At 41.8% G+C, this 21,140-nt stretch overlaps 1 protein-coding gene across 1 annotated transcript; it reads left to right on the top strand.

Annotated features, from left to right (window-relative positions):
- Positions 1-697: 697 nt before the first annotated feature.
- LOC119884731 (solute carrier family 2, facilitated glucose transporter member 9-like) lies at positions 698-20,804 on the top strand. The gene is made up of 8 exons (XM_038695057.1): positions 698-832; positions 5,984-6,116; positions 6,842-7,029; positions 12,643-12,753; positions 16,152-16,253; positions 17,321-17,396; positions 19,794-19,921; positions 20,307-20,804. The coding sequence occupies exons 1-8, from the start codon at positions 710-712 to the stop codon at positions 20,559-20,561; spliced, it is 1,116 nt and encodes a 371-aa protein (XP_038550985.1). The 5' UTR covers positions 698-709; the 3' UTR covers positions 20,562-20,804.
- The last annotated feature ends 336 nt before the right edge of the window (positions 20,805-21,140 follow it).

The following is a 21,140-nucleotide window of genomic DNA, read 5'->3' on the forward strand; positions in this document are numbered from 1 at the left end:
TTTGGCGATGAATCAGTTAGTTTAAAAAATGTCAGATAATAGTGAATAGTGCCCTTTACATTTCCCAAGCTAATGTCATGCATTCAAATGTTTTTTCCAACCAACAGTCCTAAACCCCAAGATATTTCATTAACAAGCTGCAAATCCTCACATCTAAGAAGAAGAAACCAGCAAATGTTTGGCATTTTTGCTGAATAGATGATGGAAACAATTAATTTTTTATCAACACTATTGGCAATTAATCTTCGGAAGATCAGCTAATTGACTAATCACTTCAGCACTTCAGCACATACAATGAACTGAATCAATTAATCTGTCTGCTCAGCAGGTTGGATGGTCGGTCTTGTGCTGTTAAGTACTTTTAACTTTTTCACAAGGTACCCAGAGCTTTAATTTAAAACATACATCTTCTCCCTCTATTTTCAGCTCAGAGTGCTCAAGAAACCACATCTTAAAATGATTTCAGATTTGCAACCTTTCCCATCTCATTTGAGTTTGCAGGGCTGCTTCAAACTATCACATATTGGTATAACGTTCAAGCATCTACATGGTTTTTCAGGTGTCCTCCTACTTGTGTTGATGTAGTGTATGTCTCATTTCTGCTTGTTCAAACTCCATAATAGTACCAATAGTTAAATAAATCAGTGCATTATTGCTTAGCTTCCTCTCGTTTTTGTTTTTACTGCAGGCATCTCTAAGTGTAGTACCAATGTACCTGGGTGAGATAGCACCTAAGAACCTGCGAGGCTTCCTGGGTCTCGTACCAAGTATCTTTATTGGCACCGGAGTCTTCACTGCTCAAATCCTCGGCTTACATGAGCTTCTAGGAAAGGTAGCCAACACTGCTTTCCAACAACAGCCAGTGTGACCATGTGGTTTTGGTATGGAGAAAAGCCTGTCTCTACATAAGCTCATGAGTTCATTACTTCCAAAACTCTTTCTCTCAAAACATTATTTTCACTTGTACATTTATATTTTATATTTGTCATTTAAACACCAACTACTATAGTATTAATAGTGTGACAAAGCACATCTTGGATTTGGACCTTAGCCAGACCTGGGATGTCTTGAAGATTTCCATCATTAATAATTTGAATTTATTAAGAAGTTCTTCACATAGACAACCAATGCAGTATTTAACTGTACAATAAATAAAAAAAGAACCAAAATTACCATCATATAACTTTGTATCAGTGATTGGCAGATAGATTTTTTAAATATAATATTGAGATATGTGGTCATTAAATTTTAAAGGTTCAGTGTGTAAGATTTAGTGTCATCTAGTGGTGAGGGTTGTGAATTGCAACCATCTATCCAGTCTACCACTGCCCCCTAACCTTTCAAAGAGCGTAGGACAGCTACGGTAGCTGACACAGCACAAAAGGTGTCTCTTCTGAGGCAGCAGAGAGTTGCCAGTCAAGAAATGAGGGTTCTTTAGGTATGTTTATTAAGAAATTATATTTACTTAATTATTCAGTAAAACCATATGTTATTGTGACTTGGCCACTGACAGATAACATGGAAAATGTGAGCCAAGAATGTGAAACACTGTCACTGTTTCTGCACCACAGTCCATTATAAACCACATTAGATAAAGTTTATACAAACATTGACAAGGGAAACACATTAATTCTCTCTGTGATTATGGACCCTTGTCAAAACTGCCCGCCACAATAATATCTGCCCCGCGGCCAGATTATGGTGCTTTTGTCACGGTTCAAAGCAGGTGAGAGCCCAAATGCAAGACACTGAGAGCGGAGATGCAGTTCAGGGAATTTAATCACGACAGAAGCAAAATAACAAGGCTACAGGTAGTTGATTAATCCACAATCCAACAGACCAAGACAGCAGAGAAACAGGCAGGACGCTCCACACATGACACGACAGAGTGTACACACGCTACAATGACCGAACAAGGACTGAAGACACAAGCAAGCATATATACACAGGGACTGACGAGCAGGGCGGGGGCAACACAGGTGACTGCGATCAGACTAACAAGACACAGGCAGGCAGAGAGACAGCAGGGGAAAACAGAGAGACAGGCAGAGAGACAGCAGGGGAAAACAGAGAGACAGACAGGCAGAGAGACAGCAGGGGAAAACAGAGAGGCAGGCAGAGAGACAGCAGGGGAAAACAGAGAGACAGGCAGAGAGACAGCAGGGGAAACAGAGAGACAGGCAGGCAGAGAGACAGCAGGGGAAACAGAGAGACAGGCAGAGAGACAGCAGGGGAAAACAGAGAGGCAGGCAGAGAGACAGCAGGGGAAAACAGAGAGACAGCAGGGGAAAACAGAGAGACAGCAGGGGAAAATAGAGAGACAGGCAGGCAGAGAGACAGCAGGGGAAACAGAGAGACAGCAGGGGAAATAGAGAGACAGGCAGGCAGAGAGACAGCAGGGGAAAGCAGAGAGACAGGCAGAGAGACAGCAGGGGAAAATAGAGTGACAGGCAGGCAGAGAGACATCAGGGGAAAACAGAGAGACAGGCAGAGAGACAGCAGGGGAAAATAGAGAGACAGGCAGAGAGACAGCAAGCAGAAGGATTACTGGGAGAACAGACATAACATAGGTTACTGGACAGTAAACACAGACATGGACCCTGGCACTTATTTAGAATAGTAATAGAATAAACTTTAATTGTCATTGTACAGTAAAACCATACAATGCAATTTGTTTGTGCAGCCTCTAAAACAATACTCACATTTATAAGCACACTCATACAATAAAAAAATAAAATAAAATAAAATCCCTATCTAAAAAACGGCTGTGCTGACGGGGGGGTAAAGGGGCATGATTATTCAGTTCTGTGATAGCCCTGGGGAAACTGTTCTGTAACCTGGAGGTGCGTGCTCCCAGAGCCTGACACCGCCTGCCAGATGGAAGCAGGGAGAAGAGATGGTTTGAGGGGTGCGTCTCATCCTGCAGAATATTATGCGCTCGGCGTAGGCAGCGGATCTTAAAGATGTCGTCCAGTGGATGCAATGGAAGTCCGATGATTTTTGAGGCAGATCTTATAATTCAATTGAGGGATTTCCTGTCCTTCTTCGTGCAGTTGGCATACCATGCAGTCATACAGTATGTTAGAACACTCTCGATGGAACATTGATAGAAGATCTTAAGCAGCTCAGCAGACAGGTTGCTCCTTTTGAGTATTCCTAAAAAGTAGAGCCACTGTTGCGCCTTTTTGACCATGGAGATTGTATTTATCTCCCATTTTAGGTCATAATCCCCAAGAATTTAAAACAGGAGACCTTTTCCACTTCCTCGCCATTCATGATGAGGGGTTGAGGGTCCTCCTTACACCTTCTGAAGTCAACTATGATCTCCTGTGTTTTCTTGACATTCAAGGTCAGATTGTTGTCTTTGCACCATCCCGTCAGTCTGTCAACTTCATCTCTGTAGGCGTTCTCATCGTTCGAGATTTCTCCCACCACAGTTGTGTCATCTGCAAATTTTATCATTGTATTCAAGGGATGGGTAGAAATGCAGTCATACGTGTAGATAGAATAGAGCAACGGGCTCAACACGCAGTCTTGCGGTGCTCCAGTGCTGAGGGACAGGCTCGAGGATAGATGTGGGCCCATTCTCACTGTCTGTGGGCGATCTGTCAGGAAATCCTTAATCCACATGCACAGGCTGCTGCTGAGACCCAAGTCAAGAAGTTTGGTGACCAGTTGGTTAGGAATGATGGTGTTAAACGCTGAGCTATAGTCTCTGAAGAGAAGTTCCAGGAAAAACGCTTAAAATAACGGACCCAAAATAAATCAGTAATATCTCCTCAACCATTTGGCCTAGATGCATAATTCTTGTCTCCTTTAAAAGTTCAGAAGCTAAGCTTTTTAGGATTTAAAATCCATTGTACATTAACATAATTATTTTAACATTACAGACTACATGTAGATGAAATACAGAAAAAAAATATTTTCATCCTCGCCTAGTAAAAAAAGCTATATTTTAATGCAATAAACCATCGAAACCTTCATAAGGTAGATTATAATGCACCTGAATATCTTCTAATACACCTGGAATACAACTGTAACTGTAAATTTGATGAAAAGAAACAGTTATTAGACAATCTTTCAAAAGTATACCAGACGAATGTCCATGATTTGGGCATATTTACTGTTTATACGTATGTTCACTGTTATTGGTAGTTATCTTCAAAACATTATTTCTCTCCATACAACCACGTTCCAAATAACATAAAGCTTCCAAAACACTGAAATATTGATAAAAACAGTCAATATATATGACCAAAAGCACTCCCATGCAAGTGGGCTCTTTCTCTTCATATTGATATCCTGGGTGTCTGTGTAGCTCCTACAGGTCGCCAGCAGAGGCCGAGAAAGTCTGCCTTCGCCAAAGCAAACTCTTGGTCTCTACTTCAATCTGACCACAGAAAGGAAACTTATCAAGCCGACCTTACCAAGATGGCGGCCCACCAGACAGTCTCTGTTGACACAAAGGATAGCGAACATCGATTACGTCCCCTATATCGGGTCAGTCCGTTACCAACAGAACTAAAATGCAGAACTAAACCCATGATACATGAAAGGAAACACAGAATAAAACACCAACAATACAGATAGGCTACAAACAAACCCAGAGACAACAGACAGAGACTAACAGGTCACAAAAAGGCCAAGAATCAAACAACAAAAACACAGAGGCCAACTACAACAGTACAAACAGGCAAACCAAATAATAAGCTTAATGAGGACAGAATAGACTAAAGCAGAATGATCAAAATCACATTAATTACGATGGTACAAAGGGGGTGGCAGTAGCGCAATGGATAAGACACATGCTTTCGTGTGAGTGACCCATCCACCATTGTGTCCCTGAGCAAGACACTTAACCCCTAGATAAAAGCGTCAGCTAAATGACTGAATGTAATGTAATGTACAGAGACTAATACATCAGACAGGAACAGAACTCAACAACAACTAAGGCAGGCACCGAAATATCAGCAGGACAGATCAGACCAGAAAAACCACACAGAAACACATAGACCAGCTCCACAAAACACAAACAGACAGGACAAAATCTAAATGCAAACACACACCAAGAAGACTGGATAGAGACAACAGACAGAAGTGAAACATAACAGATACTGAACTGACCAAATAGCAAAAAACTCACAGAGAGCTAAACTAAGATAAGAAAACCTTTATTTGTCCCACAGTGGGGAAATTGCGGAAAAAACTAAACAAGGCCGCATTGATAGCGGTAAAAAATATAAATAAATAAATACTTTGATAGCGGTGCTATCAGTCATGACAGCAACAGTTACTCACATAATAGATGCTGCTCACATGCTTGCTTGACATACCTCTGAAAGAGCCGTCAGAGAACGTGATCCCCCTCATTGTGCTCTGCCTGGAGATACTGGGGAAATGCAAAAGCGTCCGTAGGTTGATGGATGCGGAACAAACATTGAAAAAAAAAACAGTGCAGAACATTCCGTGATCGGAGAAACATCCGCTTCAGAATCCATTTATTGAAGAGAGAGAAAAAAAGTTGTCCCAAGGTGGGATCAAACACTCAAACCTTGGGTTGCAAGCCCTGCGCCATGCCAACTAAGCTAACTGAACAACATGTTGATACAAGTCAATATTAGTTCTTATATTCTCATCCACCATTTAATGCTTAAAAAAAAATATTGCTCCCATGCAAAACTTACTGCCGACCCCTGCTGTATATTATTACTACTTCTTCTTCTTCTTCTAATGTACATATTCAACATAGTGATGAGTGTCTTATTTATGATATAAATGTCTCATTCTAAGTTAATAAAAACACAATGGTTCATTATATAAGGTCTTTATAGATCACTGAAAACATAGTTATGGATCTCATATTGCATTTCTGTCTATAGATCCTCAGAATTATTACACACTGAACCTTTACGGCTCACAGTGACCTGATGAGAGTGTCGTTCTCAGCTTGTGTGTAAGTATAACTGGGTTGTGACTGTTCCAGGAGGAGCACTGGCCTCTCTTTCTGTCAGTGGTGGTGGGACCCACCTTCATTCAGTTGATGCTGTTGCCATGGTTCCCAGAGAGCCCAAGGTACCTGCTGATTGAGAAGCGCAATGTCCACGCCACCATCACAGGTCAGTGTTAAAGCATGATGACTGGTGTCTGAATGACATGACCACCCATTAGCAGGGGGAAAATGATACACGCACACTACTGTTACCTTGGTCAGCTAGCAAGTGTTGAAGGAGACCTATTATGCATTTCCATATTTTATGCCTTATCTACAATGTTACAATGTTGGATGTTCATGTTAAACATGGCCAAAGCTTCAAATAATGAGGTAAAAGTGTTTAAAAGAAATCCCTGTGAGCCAAAACCTCAGATTCTGTTCTGAACGCTCTGTTTTGAGCTGCTTATTCTACGAAAGGCTCCGTTCTACGACACACGGAGCCAGACGGAGCTGGTGTTCCATGTATGGTCATTTGCTCCGCACAGCAACGGACCATATATGCTCAGTCTGTCTGTACCGCTCAGCGACAACAACAGGTAACATGCTTCAGGTCTTGGCCAATCAGAAGACAGTGGGCTTAAAGAGACAGGAGCATCTACAGCTTGTTTCAGACAGAGGCTGAAATGAAGGCCTACATGAAGAGCCAGAAAATGATTTTTTTGAACTTTTAATCATGCAAAACTGCCATAAAGGAATCACAGAAGGACAATATAGTACTGGAAATGCAGTTTAATAGGTCTCCTTTAAGTCACAAAAAGTTCCTCAAATGTTGCTGTAATGACCTATGTTTCAGATGTGATGTTGTATGATGAGCTGTAACCATGCTGCTTCCCGTCCCCTGTCTCTCAGCCCTGAAGTGGTACCGAGCCAAGTGTAACATCCAGGCTGAGATTGAAGAGATGCAGGAGGAGCAGCGCTCCCTGTTGTCAGTAGAGACGCTATCAGTATGGAAGCTGTTGGTGGATGACACCGTCCGCTGGCAGGTGCTGAGTGTGGTGGTCATCAACATCGGCATGCAGCTGTCTGGCATCGATGCTGTAAGGAAACTGAGTAATGTATACGCAGAAGAAAAGGGGGTTGGCATGTCTTTTTTGATACTATCACTTGAATTTAGTTGTAAGTCCAGAATTTCCTCATTTTCACCATAGTTTAAGCTGCTTCCCCAAGTGGGAAATGTGTCCAAGCATACATCAAGCATGAGCATTACACATCGAGCAGTGTCTCAGTTCGGCACGGCTGAAACAAATAAAATACAGAAGATTAGCAAATGCATGCTATATGGAATACTATGAAGTGAAAATGACATTAAAGCTGCATTAACTGATTTTTGATCACATGAGGCAGTGGAACATGGTGAGAGAACACAGCACCTTTCACTCCTACTAGCGCAACACAAATGCTGCTGATGCCAGATTAATTGATTCATGAAATTATTGTCAGAAAAATTAACATTTAATTCCCTGTTCACTTTTTAAACGTAATTTGATATTTGGGGGCTTGGGGGAGTTCAAGTGTAGTCACCAGTCATTGGTGTCAAGTTGCATATCTGTTTGATTTTGTCATGCCAAGTCACTAGATTCATGACTTAGGTCAAACTCGACTCTAACACAACTATTAATGTTACATTTTGTCACCTGTAGTTACACTGGCATTTCCCTAAAAGGGGCTCAACATACTAAAATTGTATCAAGTTCTGTTATTGTCCAGAGGGCATTCCAAGGTTTAGCAGGTGTTTGCTTAAAATGGTATCAACAAACAGATTCCGTCTCTATTTCCTCTATTTGTGCTTGCTTACCATCAGCTGTTGGCTGCCAAATGGTGTCTGGTAAATGGAGTCTTTAGGCTACAGTGAGGAGCAGCACAGACTGGCACATCAGAAGGTTTTTTTCAGCACTGGCTCATTTCAGCTTGAGCTTTTTGTAATTGCAAATCGTTGTCCGTTTGCTTTTTCACTCTTTGTCCAGCTCGACCTCGCCGCCTGTTTCTACAGCTCCCTCATCTGATTGATCTAGCTTATTAGACAAAAACACTGGGATGCAAATATGCCTAAATGATCCCTCATTGTTTTATAAGGCTCGCGTGGTCCTGTGAATAAAGCCAAAAGCTGGTGTCATCATTTTTCTGCCGATACGATTAGCTAAATTCTCCCTCTGAATTATGCCCTGGAGATTCATTAATTATTCAAATGATCACCGGGGCGCCCGGGCCAGAAAGTGCACACTATAAGCACTGGAGCTGAACTCATTAGCACGCCTTTCTCCAGGCTGTATTTTTAGCTGCTAATTAGCTGTGCCTAAACAAAGTGGAGCACTGCTGAAACATGCACATACTGAGAGCCGCACTGAGGATGAGGAGGAATATGGTGATATAGCTGGTGGTGGTGGTGATGATCAAGATGACAAAACTAGAATGAGAAGGATAATCAATTAAAATGAAAATGAATCAATCAGTATAATCAACAATGATGATGACAGTGATGAGGATGAAGGGCATGTTGTGACCATAATAATAAAGATGACAGTGATAACAGATGAAGACTTTATTGGTGATGATGATGATGACAGAAGGAAGACAGCATAACTTGAGAGAATGAGCATGGTCATGCACGTGAGTATTAATAATTATAATAATATAATGATGATCACGATGACGAGGAGGGTGCTTTTGTGAGCGTGATGACGAAGATAGCTGTGATGATCAGAAATGGTGATAACAGAGGCGATTATTGTGCTTGCCACAACAATAATGAAGATGGCAGTGTTTGAGGTGATGGCGGTTTCGTTTGATGGTGAGATGACATGACCACAATCATTCCTGATAATGGTAATGATGATGGTCAAGATAATAATAATGGTAAGAGTGACGACAATGATGAAGGTAATGATGACAAACAATAATTGTGATTATGATGATGATGTTTTTGAGTACACTGATTTGATGATGATGATGATAGTAATGGCGACTGCGGTGTGGCAAATGCTGGAGGTGATATTTAAGTGCATGTGACAGTTGGCAAGCCTTGGCACAGTTCTTGGCACACCACAGGACTGCGTGTGTGTGTGTGTGTGTGTGTGTGTGTGTGTGTGCGTGCGTGTGTGTGTGTGTGTGTGTGTGTGTGTGTGTGTGTGTTAATGCCAGCCATGTGGGTTTGTTTGCTTATATACCTGGTCCTCTAACTGTCACCGTCTGCTGTCTCCAGTTAATACACCTGCTCTCCCTAAAGCCTCAAATTGAATCAAATTGAATGTGAGCAAATGTCTTGTGTCTCTTTGTGGCAATGCCGTACCACCTGTGCAGCTCACAAGTACCGAATGTCTGCTTCCCCATTTAGATTTTTACATCGTTGTTTTTTCTTCTTGTGGCATATGTCAGCCAAACTGTTCACATGTGACTGGCTAGCTACTGTGGGTAACTCTAGCTGTGTAGCATGCAGTGTGTCTCAATTCCATACATACTAATCTTGATAGTATGCTGTTGTAGCAGAAAATGAAAAAAGGCTAGCACCAATAGTCATCTGTGACTTTGTGACACTGCTGCAAAATTCACATTTGAAGTAGCATTTAAGTTGACTTTATTGGTTGGGCTTTTCAGTGACACCCACTAGAGCAGCATGATGTCATCACTGAAGGCAGCAGCAGTTTGGAGGAAGTTCAAGTCCCTGCATGCAGGATTTGAACATTTTTGAATTTGGTGACTCCTAGTGGTTAGGGAGTCTGGGACACTAAGATGGATTACCTGAAGGCAACAAGGAATTCAGATTTTTAAAGTAGTATTCATTGATTATTTTAGCCATGCAGTAATATCCATTTGGAGACAGATTTGCGTATAACATTATTGAATACACTCACACCACCACTATATTTTCCACTCTCACTTCTGTAGGCCTTTTGTTATGACATCATAAGTTCTGAACAAAATCTACAGCAGGGTGACACTGCTCAAAATGTTATCACCATAACACTTCCTACATCATTTGATTCCATAATCTGATTATTATTATTTTGTTATCATTTTATATAAGTGTTCATTAAACAGAACTTCCTTGTCTGGTGGACAGTGATTAAAGCTGCGACAGAATAGTTTAGGATTTGAGCATGTCCTATATCAGCACCCTAGTTTAAAATGACATGGGTGGCAGATAGCTGGTTTAATCAGACTGATGTATTAAAGAAAGATGCAGAGTTCTAAATTGGTGTGGGCGCATGGCGCTGAACACAGCTCTGAAGTGGACAACTGGGATCTTCCTTTCAGAATAAAGGTTAAAAGGGATTCTTACCAGCTCTGTCATTCACAATGGTTAGTTGTCTAGTCCTTTACTCTCTTTACATTCTTTATTAATACATTCTTTGTCACCCAGTTATGACTTGATAGAGACAAACAAAGTACCGGTTAAGAACACAGAGTTTGCTTTTATATCAACAAGTGCTACTGCTCCAAAGCCCCCAGTATCTGTCCATCAGGAAACTGTAAATCACAGTGTTGAGGCAGAGCAGCCAGAAGACATCAGACGGAAAACCAGAAAATATTTACCTTTCCTTCATAACCGTAAAAGCACTTTCTGTGAGACACACTGAACAAGCTTCTCTAGCTTGATGGGATGACCGCTTGGTGTTGTGTTGGAACAAAAGGTTGGACGGTGGGGGCATGGCTGAGAGTGATGTATACAGTACGTGTTCAGTGGGCAGGGCCATCTACTTTGCTGAAGGGCTGGAGCTGAGGCAATTCTAGGATCAGACCTTTAAGGGTGCTCAGCCCCTAATGAGAATGTAGTGTGGCGTCCGAACAATAATGCTGCGATGATGTGTTGAGAAGAAATCCGCTTGACACTGTTCTTGATCATAAAAGTTTATTACATCAAGGAGTTCAGCATCAATTACAAGCTCTGCAGCAGCTTGGAGAGAGACCCAGCCCGATGGCCACTCTGTCTCTCTGTACATCAAACACAGCTTATATAGGACATGTTTAGGTATCTGTTAGACACCATAGAAGGGTTCAATCCCTACATAAACACTGACCTCTGCTCTCCCCTTAAAAGGTCACTAATCCTCTATCCAGCTGCTACAGTGTTATTTATTATTTTATTTTTTATTTTTATTTTTTGTTATGAGTCAAATGCACATATATTATACACCACAGTAGCATGCATACAATGCTTTGCAAAAGTGTTCACTAATTGGTGGAGAGAATAAGTAGGCCTGCTAGAGAGGAGCTGGTGCAGAACAGAGCAGGTCAGTCAAGGGTGTCACTTTGTGTTGAAAAGTGGGGACAGATTAGAGGGGTGATGATACATTTGGGTCATGAGACGTGACGATGCACGAGAACAAGACAAGAAGATTTTTAGCACTATTTAGATTCAATATTTGATGCAGAAATATATGTGTGGGGGTCTGCCTCCCCCATAAGATTTTGAGCATTAAACTCGTAATTTCCTGTTTTCTGGAGACATTTTCTGCTCCAATTTATGGTGGAAATGTCTGTTTTTATATAAAACTATATTGCAGTGCATATTTTCTTATTGTGCAAATCAACCTTTCTCAAAGCATTTTCATTTGTTAGGTAACATTTCTTGGTGCAAGCTATTTTTCAGAACGTTTTTAACAAATGCTTTCAAAAAGTGATGGAGACAAAATCAGCCATTTGAAAATGTGGTGGACATGTCCCCAGCGTCCCCAGTGTAAATGACCCCTACGGGATCAGTGGACCACTCAGGGTCAGACAGCAGTGTGGAGCTGTGTGCTGGTGTTCACTCCCTCAGAGGAGGGAGGCTGTTAAAGTGTTTCCCTAATAAGTTAAATCTTGTTACAGGCTTGCTTTCGCTTTTAAGGAAGTAGTTTGCTGTTGCTGATTGAGTTTCATTTGTTAGTTTTTTCATTGTTAAAAATCTTTATGGTTATTTTTAATCTTTATGGACACACAAACTGACAGCAGCTGACCGGTCCGCCAGCGCGGTCGTGGATCATTCAATAAAACATTAGAAACTGAAAAATGCCAGTATTTAGGACATTAAATTAGGAAATTAATGTAAGAAAAGCCTGAAACTGTAGGCTAATTGGTTGTCCCTTCTTTTACTTCTCCAAAATCTAACGTTAGAGGACAAAAAAAATTATTTTCAGAAAATAATAATAAATGGTTGTATTATTTTTTAGATGAAATGGTCTAAAATCGGTCCTGTGCTGGAGGATGTCCTCTGCTAAACACATCCATTCATGATGTCAAGAAGGGTCCCAAATTCAAACAGCTTGTTTGCTCACATTTACTGAAAGACTGAGCTGGAGAAAAAGAGAGTCTGGGGGTCTTTATACACAAACCGGGGGCACGGGTGTGTTGAAAAGTGAATTTTGCTTAATATGGGACCTTTAAGGTTTTTAAATTATTTATTACTTCTAGTTATTTGACCATTTGACTGTACCTTTTGCTACATGATCAATACTGTCATGTATTGTCGCTGATGTCGACTGTACTTCCACGTGGTCCCTGTTTTTCTACCATGTATTGTCTTAATATGTCCTGTTTATATGTGTCCACAGTAGCTACAGAGTGAGGTACTGATCTTCAACTTGTCATGACATGAAAATATGGCAGACCAAGAAAGGTCTTGGCCTGGGCTGAAAAAGATGGATTTCACCTTACTGAAATTTTTTCCACCACAGATCTGGTTCTATACCAATGACATCTTTGAGAATGCAGGTATCCCAGCACCAGAAATCCAGTATACCACAGCAGGAACAGGAATTATAGAGATCATCGCTGGACTTATTGGGGTAATCTTACAAATTAGAGAGGCGCACTTATACTGTTGCTAGTGATATATTTTTGTTGGTGTTGTGTCCAGAATGTATTTTATAATTTATTGATTTGATATAAAATAAGGTAAGAAGACAGTCTCATGTCTGTGTTACAGAGCTGGAGTCAGGATGTGGTTAGACTAGCTTAGCATAAAGAATAGAAACAGGTGGAAATAGCTACCCTTGCTCTGCCCAAGTTCAAATATACACCTACCAAGACCCATAATGCTCACTTGTGAAGCTCACTCATCTGTTTAATGCACAACCAAAAACGTTTGTGGAGTAATGTGCTGGAACTATTTTCTTGGTAAGCAGTCAGGCACAGTGACTGTGCTGAGCGTCCCGAGGCCAGATGCTTAAAACTCTGCTTAGATTCAGCACTAAAACTCTTTTACATGCACATGGTTGTGTTTTATAAACATCAGTTATTGTGGAACTGAGCCTCAAGTCTAACCCCGCAGTTGGCCAGAAATGGATGTGGAAACATCCTTAATCACCCATTTGTATATTGATACTTTTGCGTGCTCCACCACTCATTAGACCTGGAGCCATGCTCTGCAGTGATATTTTAATCACCATTATTAAATGTCAGAAAAGTAATCAAGATTTTACCATCATCGGCCGGATTTCAAACAACGATGAGACTTCATATCGGGAGGAAATTGATAATCTTGGAGTGTGGTGCTCAGAGGACAACCTACTGCTCAACGTCAGCAAACCTAAGGAGCTGATCGTTGATTTTAGGAAGAAGGAGATAAAGACACACACTCCTGTCTACAGTGGTGCTGAGGTGGAGCAGGTGAACAGGTTTAGGTTCCTGGGAATCAGCATCACAGAGAACCTGACATGGTCGTCTCACATCTCCACGCTGGTGAAGAAAGTTTAGAAACGACTGTATTTCTTGAGGAAGCTTAAGAAGGCCAAATTCCCTCGCCAAGTTCTTGTCAGCGTTTACAGAGGAGCAACAGAAAGCATCCTGACTGGGAACATCACTAACATGGGATGTGCACGACCCAGGACCAGAGGCTCTGCAGGGGGGGGATTCAAACTGCTCAGAAGATCATTGGTACCCATCTCCTGAGCATCAGTGATGTCGGTGAGGTGAGGTGCCTGCAGAGCCCAAAGGATACTAAAGGACAGTACCCACCCAGCCACAGCCTGTTCACCCTGCTGCCTTCTGGGAAGAGATATAGAAGTTTCTGCTGCCGCACCACCAGACTGCAGAGCAGCTTTTCCCCCAAGCTATCAGACTCTTAAACTCTCGTTCATCCTCAGCACTGCTCCACTGATTATACTCTGCTCAAAAAAATAAAGGGAACACTTAAACAACACAATGTAACTCCAAGTCAATCACACTCCTGTGAAATCAAACTGTCCACGTAGGAAGCAACACTGATTGACAATCAGTTTCACATGCTGTTGTGCAAATGGAATAGACAACAGGTGGAAATTATAGACAATTAGCAAGACACCCCCAATAAAGGAGTGGCTCTGCAGGTGGTGACCACAGACCACTTCTCAGTTCCTATGCTTCCTGGCTGATGTTTTGGTCACTTTTGAATGCTGGCGGTGCTTCACTCTAGTGGTAGCATGAGACGGAGTCTACAACCCACACAAGTGGCTCAGGTAGTGCAGCTCATCCAGGATGGCACATCAATGCGAGCTGTGGCAAGAAGGTTTGCTGTGTCTGTCAGCGTAGTGTCCAGAGCAAGGAGGCGCTACCAGGAGACAGGCCAGTACATCAGGAGACGTGGAGGAGGCCGTAGGAGGGCAACAACCCAGCAGCAGGACCGCTACCTCCGCCTTTGTGCAAGGAGGAGCAGGAGGAGCACTGCCAGAGCCCTGCAAAATGACCTCCAGCAGGCCACAAATGTGCATGTGTCTGCTCAAACGGTCAGAAACAGACTCCATGAGGGTGGTATGAGGGCCCGACGTCCACAGGTGGGGGTTGTGCTTACAGCCCAACACCGTGCAGGACGTTCGGCATTTGCCAGAGAACACCAAGATTGGCAAATTCGCCACTGGCGCCCTGTGCTCTTCACAGATGAAAGCAGGTTCACACTGAGCACATGTGACAGACGTGACAGAGTCTGGAGACGCCGTGGAGAACGTTCTGCTGCCTGCAACATCCTCCAGCATGACCGGTTTGGCGGTGGGTCAGTAATGGTGTGGGGTGGCATTTCTTCGGGGGGGGGCCGCACAGCCCTCCATGTGCTCGCCAGAGGTAGCCTGACTGTCATTAGGTACCGAGATGAGATCCTCAGACCCCTTGTGAGACCATATGCTGGTGCGGTTGGCCCTGGGTTCCTCCTAATGCAACACAATGCTAGACCTCATGTGGCTGGAGTGTGTCAGCAGTTCCTGCAAGAGGAAGGCATTGATGCTATGGACTGGCCCGCCCGTTCCCCAGACCTGAATCCAATTGAGCACATCTGGGACATCATGTCTCGCTCCATCCACCAACGCCACGTTGCACCACAGACTGTCCAGGAGTTGGCGGATGCTTTAGTCCAGGTCTGGGAGGAGATTCCTCAGGAGACCATCCACCACCTCATCAGGAGCCCAGGCGTTGTAGGGAGGTCATACAGGCACGTGGAGGCCACACACACTACTGAGCCTCATTTTGACTTGTTTTAAGGACATTACATCACAGTTGGATCGGCCTGTAGTGTGGTTTTCCACTTTGATTTTGTTTCATTGTATAACTTACAATAAACAATACCTACCTAAAGTGCTTCTTAATAAAGGATAAAAGAAAGATAAATTGATCAAGCAGAAGAAATTAATCAAAATTCTCATCTCTCACCTTATTGTTAATTTCCATCAATCTCACCATGATGGTCTGAAGTATACGTGAGCTGCACACTATCTCACTACACATTCTGTTTGTAGTGAGAGTGCCAGGTTAAGTACTGTTGTGGCTAACCCTACTCTGTCTGTGGAGGGATACAATGCTCTTCGTCAAGACATAGTTCCAGCACATATCTTCCCCCCAAAACCACAAACTGTGGTTTTAACATTTGTTTTTGTTAAACAAACAAAATACATGTTAATCAGTGATTTAGCGGTCTTGGTAGGTGTATATTTCAAATTTGGACAGATCCAGGCTAGGTGTGTCCCCCTGCATCCAGTCTTTATGCTAAGCTAGGCTAACTACATCCTGTGTCCAGCTCTGTACGTCAGCACTGTACTTAACACACAGATATGAGATTGATGTCCATCTTCTTATCTCACTCTCTGAAAGAAAGCAAATAAGTGTGTTTCCCAAATGTTGAGTTATTTCTGAAGATACATTAAAGTTCACGGAGGTGTATGTTCTGTAGTGTATAGTCATTTAACAGTGTCTGACGTGATCTCTGTGTCTCCTCCTGTAGTGTTTCTCCATAGAGAAGCTGGGCAGGAGGCCTCTCATGATTGGGGGTTTTGCCATGATGGGCATCTGCAGTGCTGGAATCACACTGGCCCTCATTATGCAGGTGTGTGTGGGTTTCCCTAAAGGTTTTGTGACTTTCCAGTACAGGAGGATGTGGGTGAAAGGCAAAACACGCTGGTTATCCCTTTTCTGTTGTTTTTGGATAAATAGGGCTCAGCGTTAAAGTCAGCAACAAAGAATATGCAATATCCGGTAAAGTCAGCAATATAATTGTGAAATAGTATCTGGTTAATGTTGTGAAACGTTGACATTTTTTAGGTTTAGGCAAGAAAACTACTTGGTTAGGTTTAGGATAGTTAGGGTTAAGAACTTATGTAAGTTAAGTAACATAACTAACGTAGCTTGCATAACCTTCGTAACTTCACTAAAAACCAATCAATGTTGATCTTTTGTTTCACACTGTAAACAAACACTGGTCTCCTGGGCGAGTCCGGTTTCTGACCCACCTGTCCACCCCAACCACCTCCTTACTCTGATTTTTGTGTTATTTATATCCTACACCTACACTCTTACAAACTGACGCCAATGGGTCTTAACCATGCGTCCATACTGTATGTAAAGACTTGGCAGTGAGAACGGGTTGATCTATTACCCACACAGGTTCCTGCATCTTATTTCATCTTCTCACTTGTGCCTACAGCAACAACACCCACACCAACAAAACCCTTTGTGCCAGCATAGTGCTGTGTTCTGTCTGAACACAACAAACACACATGCAACTTTACAGGCAATGTAGGGTGTCTAATGCTCCTAATCTGCATGTTTTTGTACTTTTGGAAGTAACCACTGTTACCATGAGAACATGTCTGTCTCTTCTTTCAATGTCACTTTCCTCCCTTCCCTTCCTCACTTTCCCCAAGAGAGGACACAAGCATAAGAAAAGACAAATGAACACACCCCAGATGTTCAAGAGGGGAATGAGTTTGGGCATGAACCACTGTACCTGTACCTGTTTCACTTTTTCATGATTTACATGCAGGACAATGTAGCAGCAGCCTGAGGTGTGATGTAGTGTTCTGGTAGGACCAAGTCAAGATTCGCATTAGAGAAAATACGTGTTAAATGTTAAAAGACTGACTTCTTCATGTTGTGCTGTTTGTCCTCCTGCAGACTCACTTTTCATTCATGCGCTACATCAGTGTCTGCTGTGTGGTCGGCATCATCGCTGGCTTCTGTATCGGTCCAGGCAAGTTGCTCTACAACAAAACCCCCCATATTTGCTCACTCATATTTGTTTTGATGATGTAGACCTAATTTCAAGCTGTGCAGCTCTCAGACATATTTGATGGTGGAACCTCCTGCATTTTTATGCACTGCTAATATAATCCAATGCTATAAACAGGACACCATTAAATTAACCGTTTTTGACATATTTAAATGTCTTATTTTGTCCAAAACCCAAAGATATTCCGTTTTCATAGTACACATACACATAGCACTACAAAAAAGCACGATATTCATTCCTTATTTCAGTCTGACACACTTTCGCCAAGAAATTGACCGTTTATAATAAATGTATACATTTAGATTTAGATTCTTTGAAGGAGCATCAGTGCTGGGATTCTGCTGAGAGCTAACCCCCCAAAACAAAAGTATTGTTCCCTGAGTATTAGCAGGTAGAGCTCCCAAAACAACAGAGCCACTGTGATCCGCCATCCTGAATCTATGCAACATGCATGTTGCAAGTTCCTTTGATCGTTAACAAAGCCCTTCTCATCTGAGATGAGCTCAGACAACATCCTGGCTAGCCAGATAAACATGCAGCAGGGTTGTATCCTGATACAAGGTAAATATTCTAAACAATAATGTACCTACCTGTGAAACAAGTTCATGTTGCAGTTCCCCTTGAAAGCTAAATACTTAGCCAGGCCACCTCTCATATCTTAAAGCTAACCAAATTATCAATGAGCAGATGTTCAGAGATAGATTATATTATGACATGAACAACCCCCCAAAACAACTTAAAATCACAGTGAAAATAGCAAAAATCATCAAAACACCAGAATAATCTTCTGAATAGACCCCTGACAGAGTGGGTGCTGGCTTCTGCAGGATTGAGACTGACGGCTCTTTGGCAACCAGCTGACCACCAAGCCTGGTACAAAAAACACCAACAACTGTGCTGGTTATTTTTTTTCAAAACTCACTCTTTTAACTTATATTAAGGCTTTTAAGTTCGCCACCAGGGCTCCACCTCTTTGTCCATTTTTTTAGCTGGGAGTTAGGCAAGTCAGGAGCTGCCTAAGATGTCGACAGCCAGAGCTGCCACACTGAGCTTCACAATCGCTCTTCAGAAACCTATGGGGGGCATAACGGAGACTACCTTCATTGTTTATACAGTTTATGGAAATGAACTGCCATTATTTTCCATCAAGTAGCATTGTCCAAAATGAGAAGCACAGCATACCACAAGAGGGTAGTGATGAAATATAGTTACTTTATTCTGCATTTTATGTTTGACTTCTCCACTTTCCAGATGATTAACAGTACTACTGGCTTGGTTACTCTACAGAGGTTCTGGTTGCTTTGGGTTATTCCATGGCTCCCTCTGGAGGTCATACCTAAAATTCTTTAGGGGTCTCTAATTTGAAGAAAGTAAAAAATGTGATGCAACTTCTAGAGCAATAATTTATAGCCATAGGAACTATCTAGTTAATCTAAACTGTAACTGTGTATTTATGCATGTTGTGATGAAACCATATTATATGGCCCCTTATTAGAAAGACAAGTAATGCTGTTCTAATGATAGAATATAATAATAAATATTAGTAATACGCTTTCTCTTATATATGGATCTTCTTTCCACATGCTGGCCTGGCCTTCAATCTCTAATTAGCCTTTCATACGTTTTCTTGGTGTCACAGATGATAACCAAATCATGAACATAAATAATATTTAATATTTTCCATACACAGCCACTCATCAGTAGAAATGTTGCAGGCTTGCCCAGACATATCCTGTTAGTAGACTCATCTGCACTTCCTTTTCTTAAAAAAAAAAAAAAAAAAACTGTTAAAAAATGTAGTGCTTTCATTAAAGTATGAAAAGTGCTCTATTACCTCCACCTCATGAACTAAAGTGACAAGATAATGTTTCATTAAGATACGACAATATATGATGTGACAGCAGACACGGTTATGTTTTGGTGGACTATGACTGGAAGAATTATTATACATAAATAAATATAATAATATAAAGACAAATATGAACAATGGTTAATACTACTCAGCATGTATAACTCTGTTTGGGATTGGAGACTACAATTGTTTTACAGAAAGCCTGCAATCCTGAGGTGTTGAGTTTGAAAGATATAGGTGTAATAAAAGGTACTGTCAAGTTGCATAGTGGGAAATTTTTTGGAGCTGCACCAAATTCAGTGCACTAAAGTTTAGGCTATCGCTGCCTCTGCTGAACACATTTAGACCATTCTTCTTTTTAACCTGTCTCTTATGAGCAGCCCAACCTAATGGAAGTGTAATACTAAATCGCTAGTACGCCCGTTTCAATGAATGAAGCACAACATTCAACAGAAGATTTGTACCTTTTTTTTTTTTAAATATCTTTTGCTTTACTCCATTTCCAGCGGGTATTCCCTTTCTGATCACGGCAGAGCTGTTTAAACAGTCCCACCGCCCAGCGGCCTACATTGTAGGAGGATCACTCAACTGGCTGTCCAACTTCACTGTGGGCTTTGTCTTCCCCTTCTTGCAGGTGAAAGTTATATGCTGTGCTGTGCTGTGCGGCACATGCTTTTCTCTGTTCTAAATGTTATTACCACTAGGGGTGCTCTGGCATATTAAAGATCATAAATTGAATGAGGTCATAACTGGTTAATCTAATCTAATCACTGACACCCTGCTTGGTATGGTTCCAATCCCAATTCTTGTTCTCCCCTGCATGACTCTCTCTGTGTGATAACAGAGCGCCATGACAATTCACTGTGTCATGTCTGACACAAGTGCAGTCTGATGTGAGTCCTAGAGAACAAACATGGTGTAAGCCAATTCTCAAAACATCCGTCTCCGTCTAACCTTTCTATCCTCATCTCTCCATCCTTCTAATGATCCTCCTTCCGTCTGCCACATCCAACAACCAGATGTCAGCGGGGTCTTACTGCTACTTGGTGTTTGCCGCCATTTGTGTGTCCGTGGCCATCTATGTCTACATTGTAATCCCAGAAACCAAAAACAAGACTTTCATGGAGATCAGCCGGATGTTCTCTAAGAAGGAGGCAGTTCTAGAGACCCAAGGCCTGATCCACGTGGACCAGCTGAAGTTGAAGAAGATGAACGGCTACGGTGGTGTGGAACATGCTTCACTGGAGTTCGACAGCTCTTCTTCTGCACCTTAACTGATCAGGTTGTCACTGGGTCTAGAAAACCATTTATTAATTCCTGTTCTCCGTTCTACTGTTTTGAAATGTACACATAAACCAAACACCACCTCACCTGGACTGAGTGAATTTAGACTCTTCACTTGGATCACACGCCAAACATTGATGAATATACTGTACAGTTCTAGTATCTGCAACTTCTTATCAATTTCATGTAACAGACTGCTTGAGTCATTAAAGTAAAAATCCCGTTAATGTAAAGTTGGGTCTAATTTTTAGGTTTGGATGTTCTTCCTATCTCTGCTAATAACATTGTATTCACCGAGATAATAAGTGAAATCAGGGTACTGTGTGACAGACAATAAGAAGTACGAGCAGTCAGACTTTGACCCACTGTACTTATTGTAGCTTAGGACGCAGTTTTCCTGTGCAAAGAGGGATTATTAGCAACACTTCAGGTGCTGTCACTTTTACTTTGATGTCCAAATCTGGACATCAAATTAAAAGTTGGTTGTTTGTGCAACTTCATTAGATAGATAGATACATAGATAGATAGATAGATTATTGAGGTGAGTGCAAAAATAAGTATGGAAGCCT

The sequence above is a fragment of the Micropterus salmoides genome, unplaced genomic scaffold (assembly GCF_014851395.1).
Source record: "Micropterus salmoides isolate LMB-PRFRI ecotype aquatic unplaced genomic scaffold, ASM1485139v1 Ms_hic_scaffold_3637, whole genome shotgun sequence".
Lineage (NCBI taxonomy): Eukaryota > Metazoa > Chordata > Actinopteri > Centrarchiformes > Centrarchidae > Micropterus > Micropterus salmoides.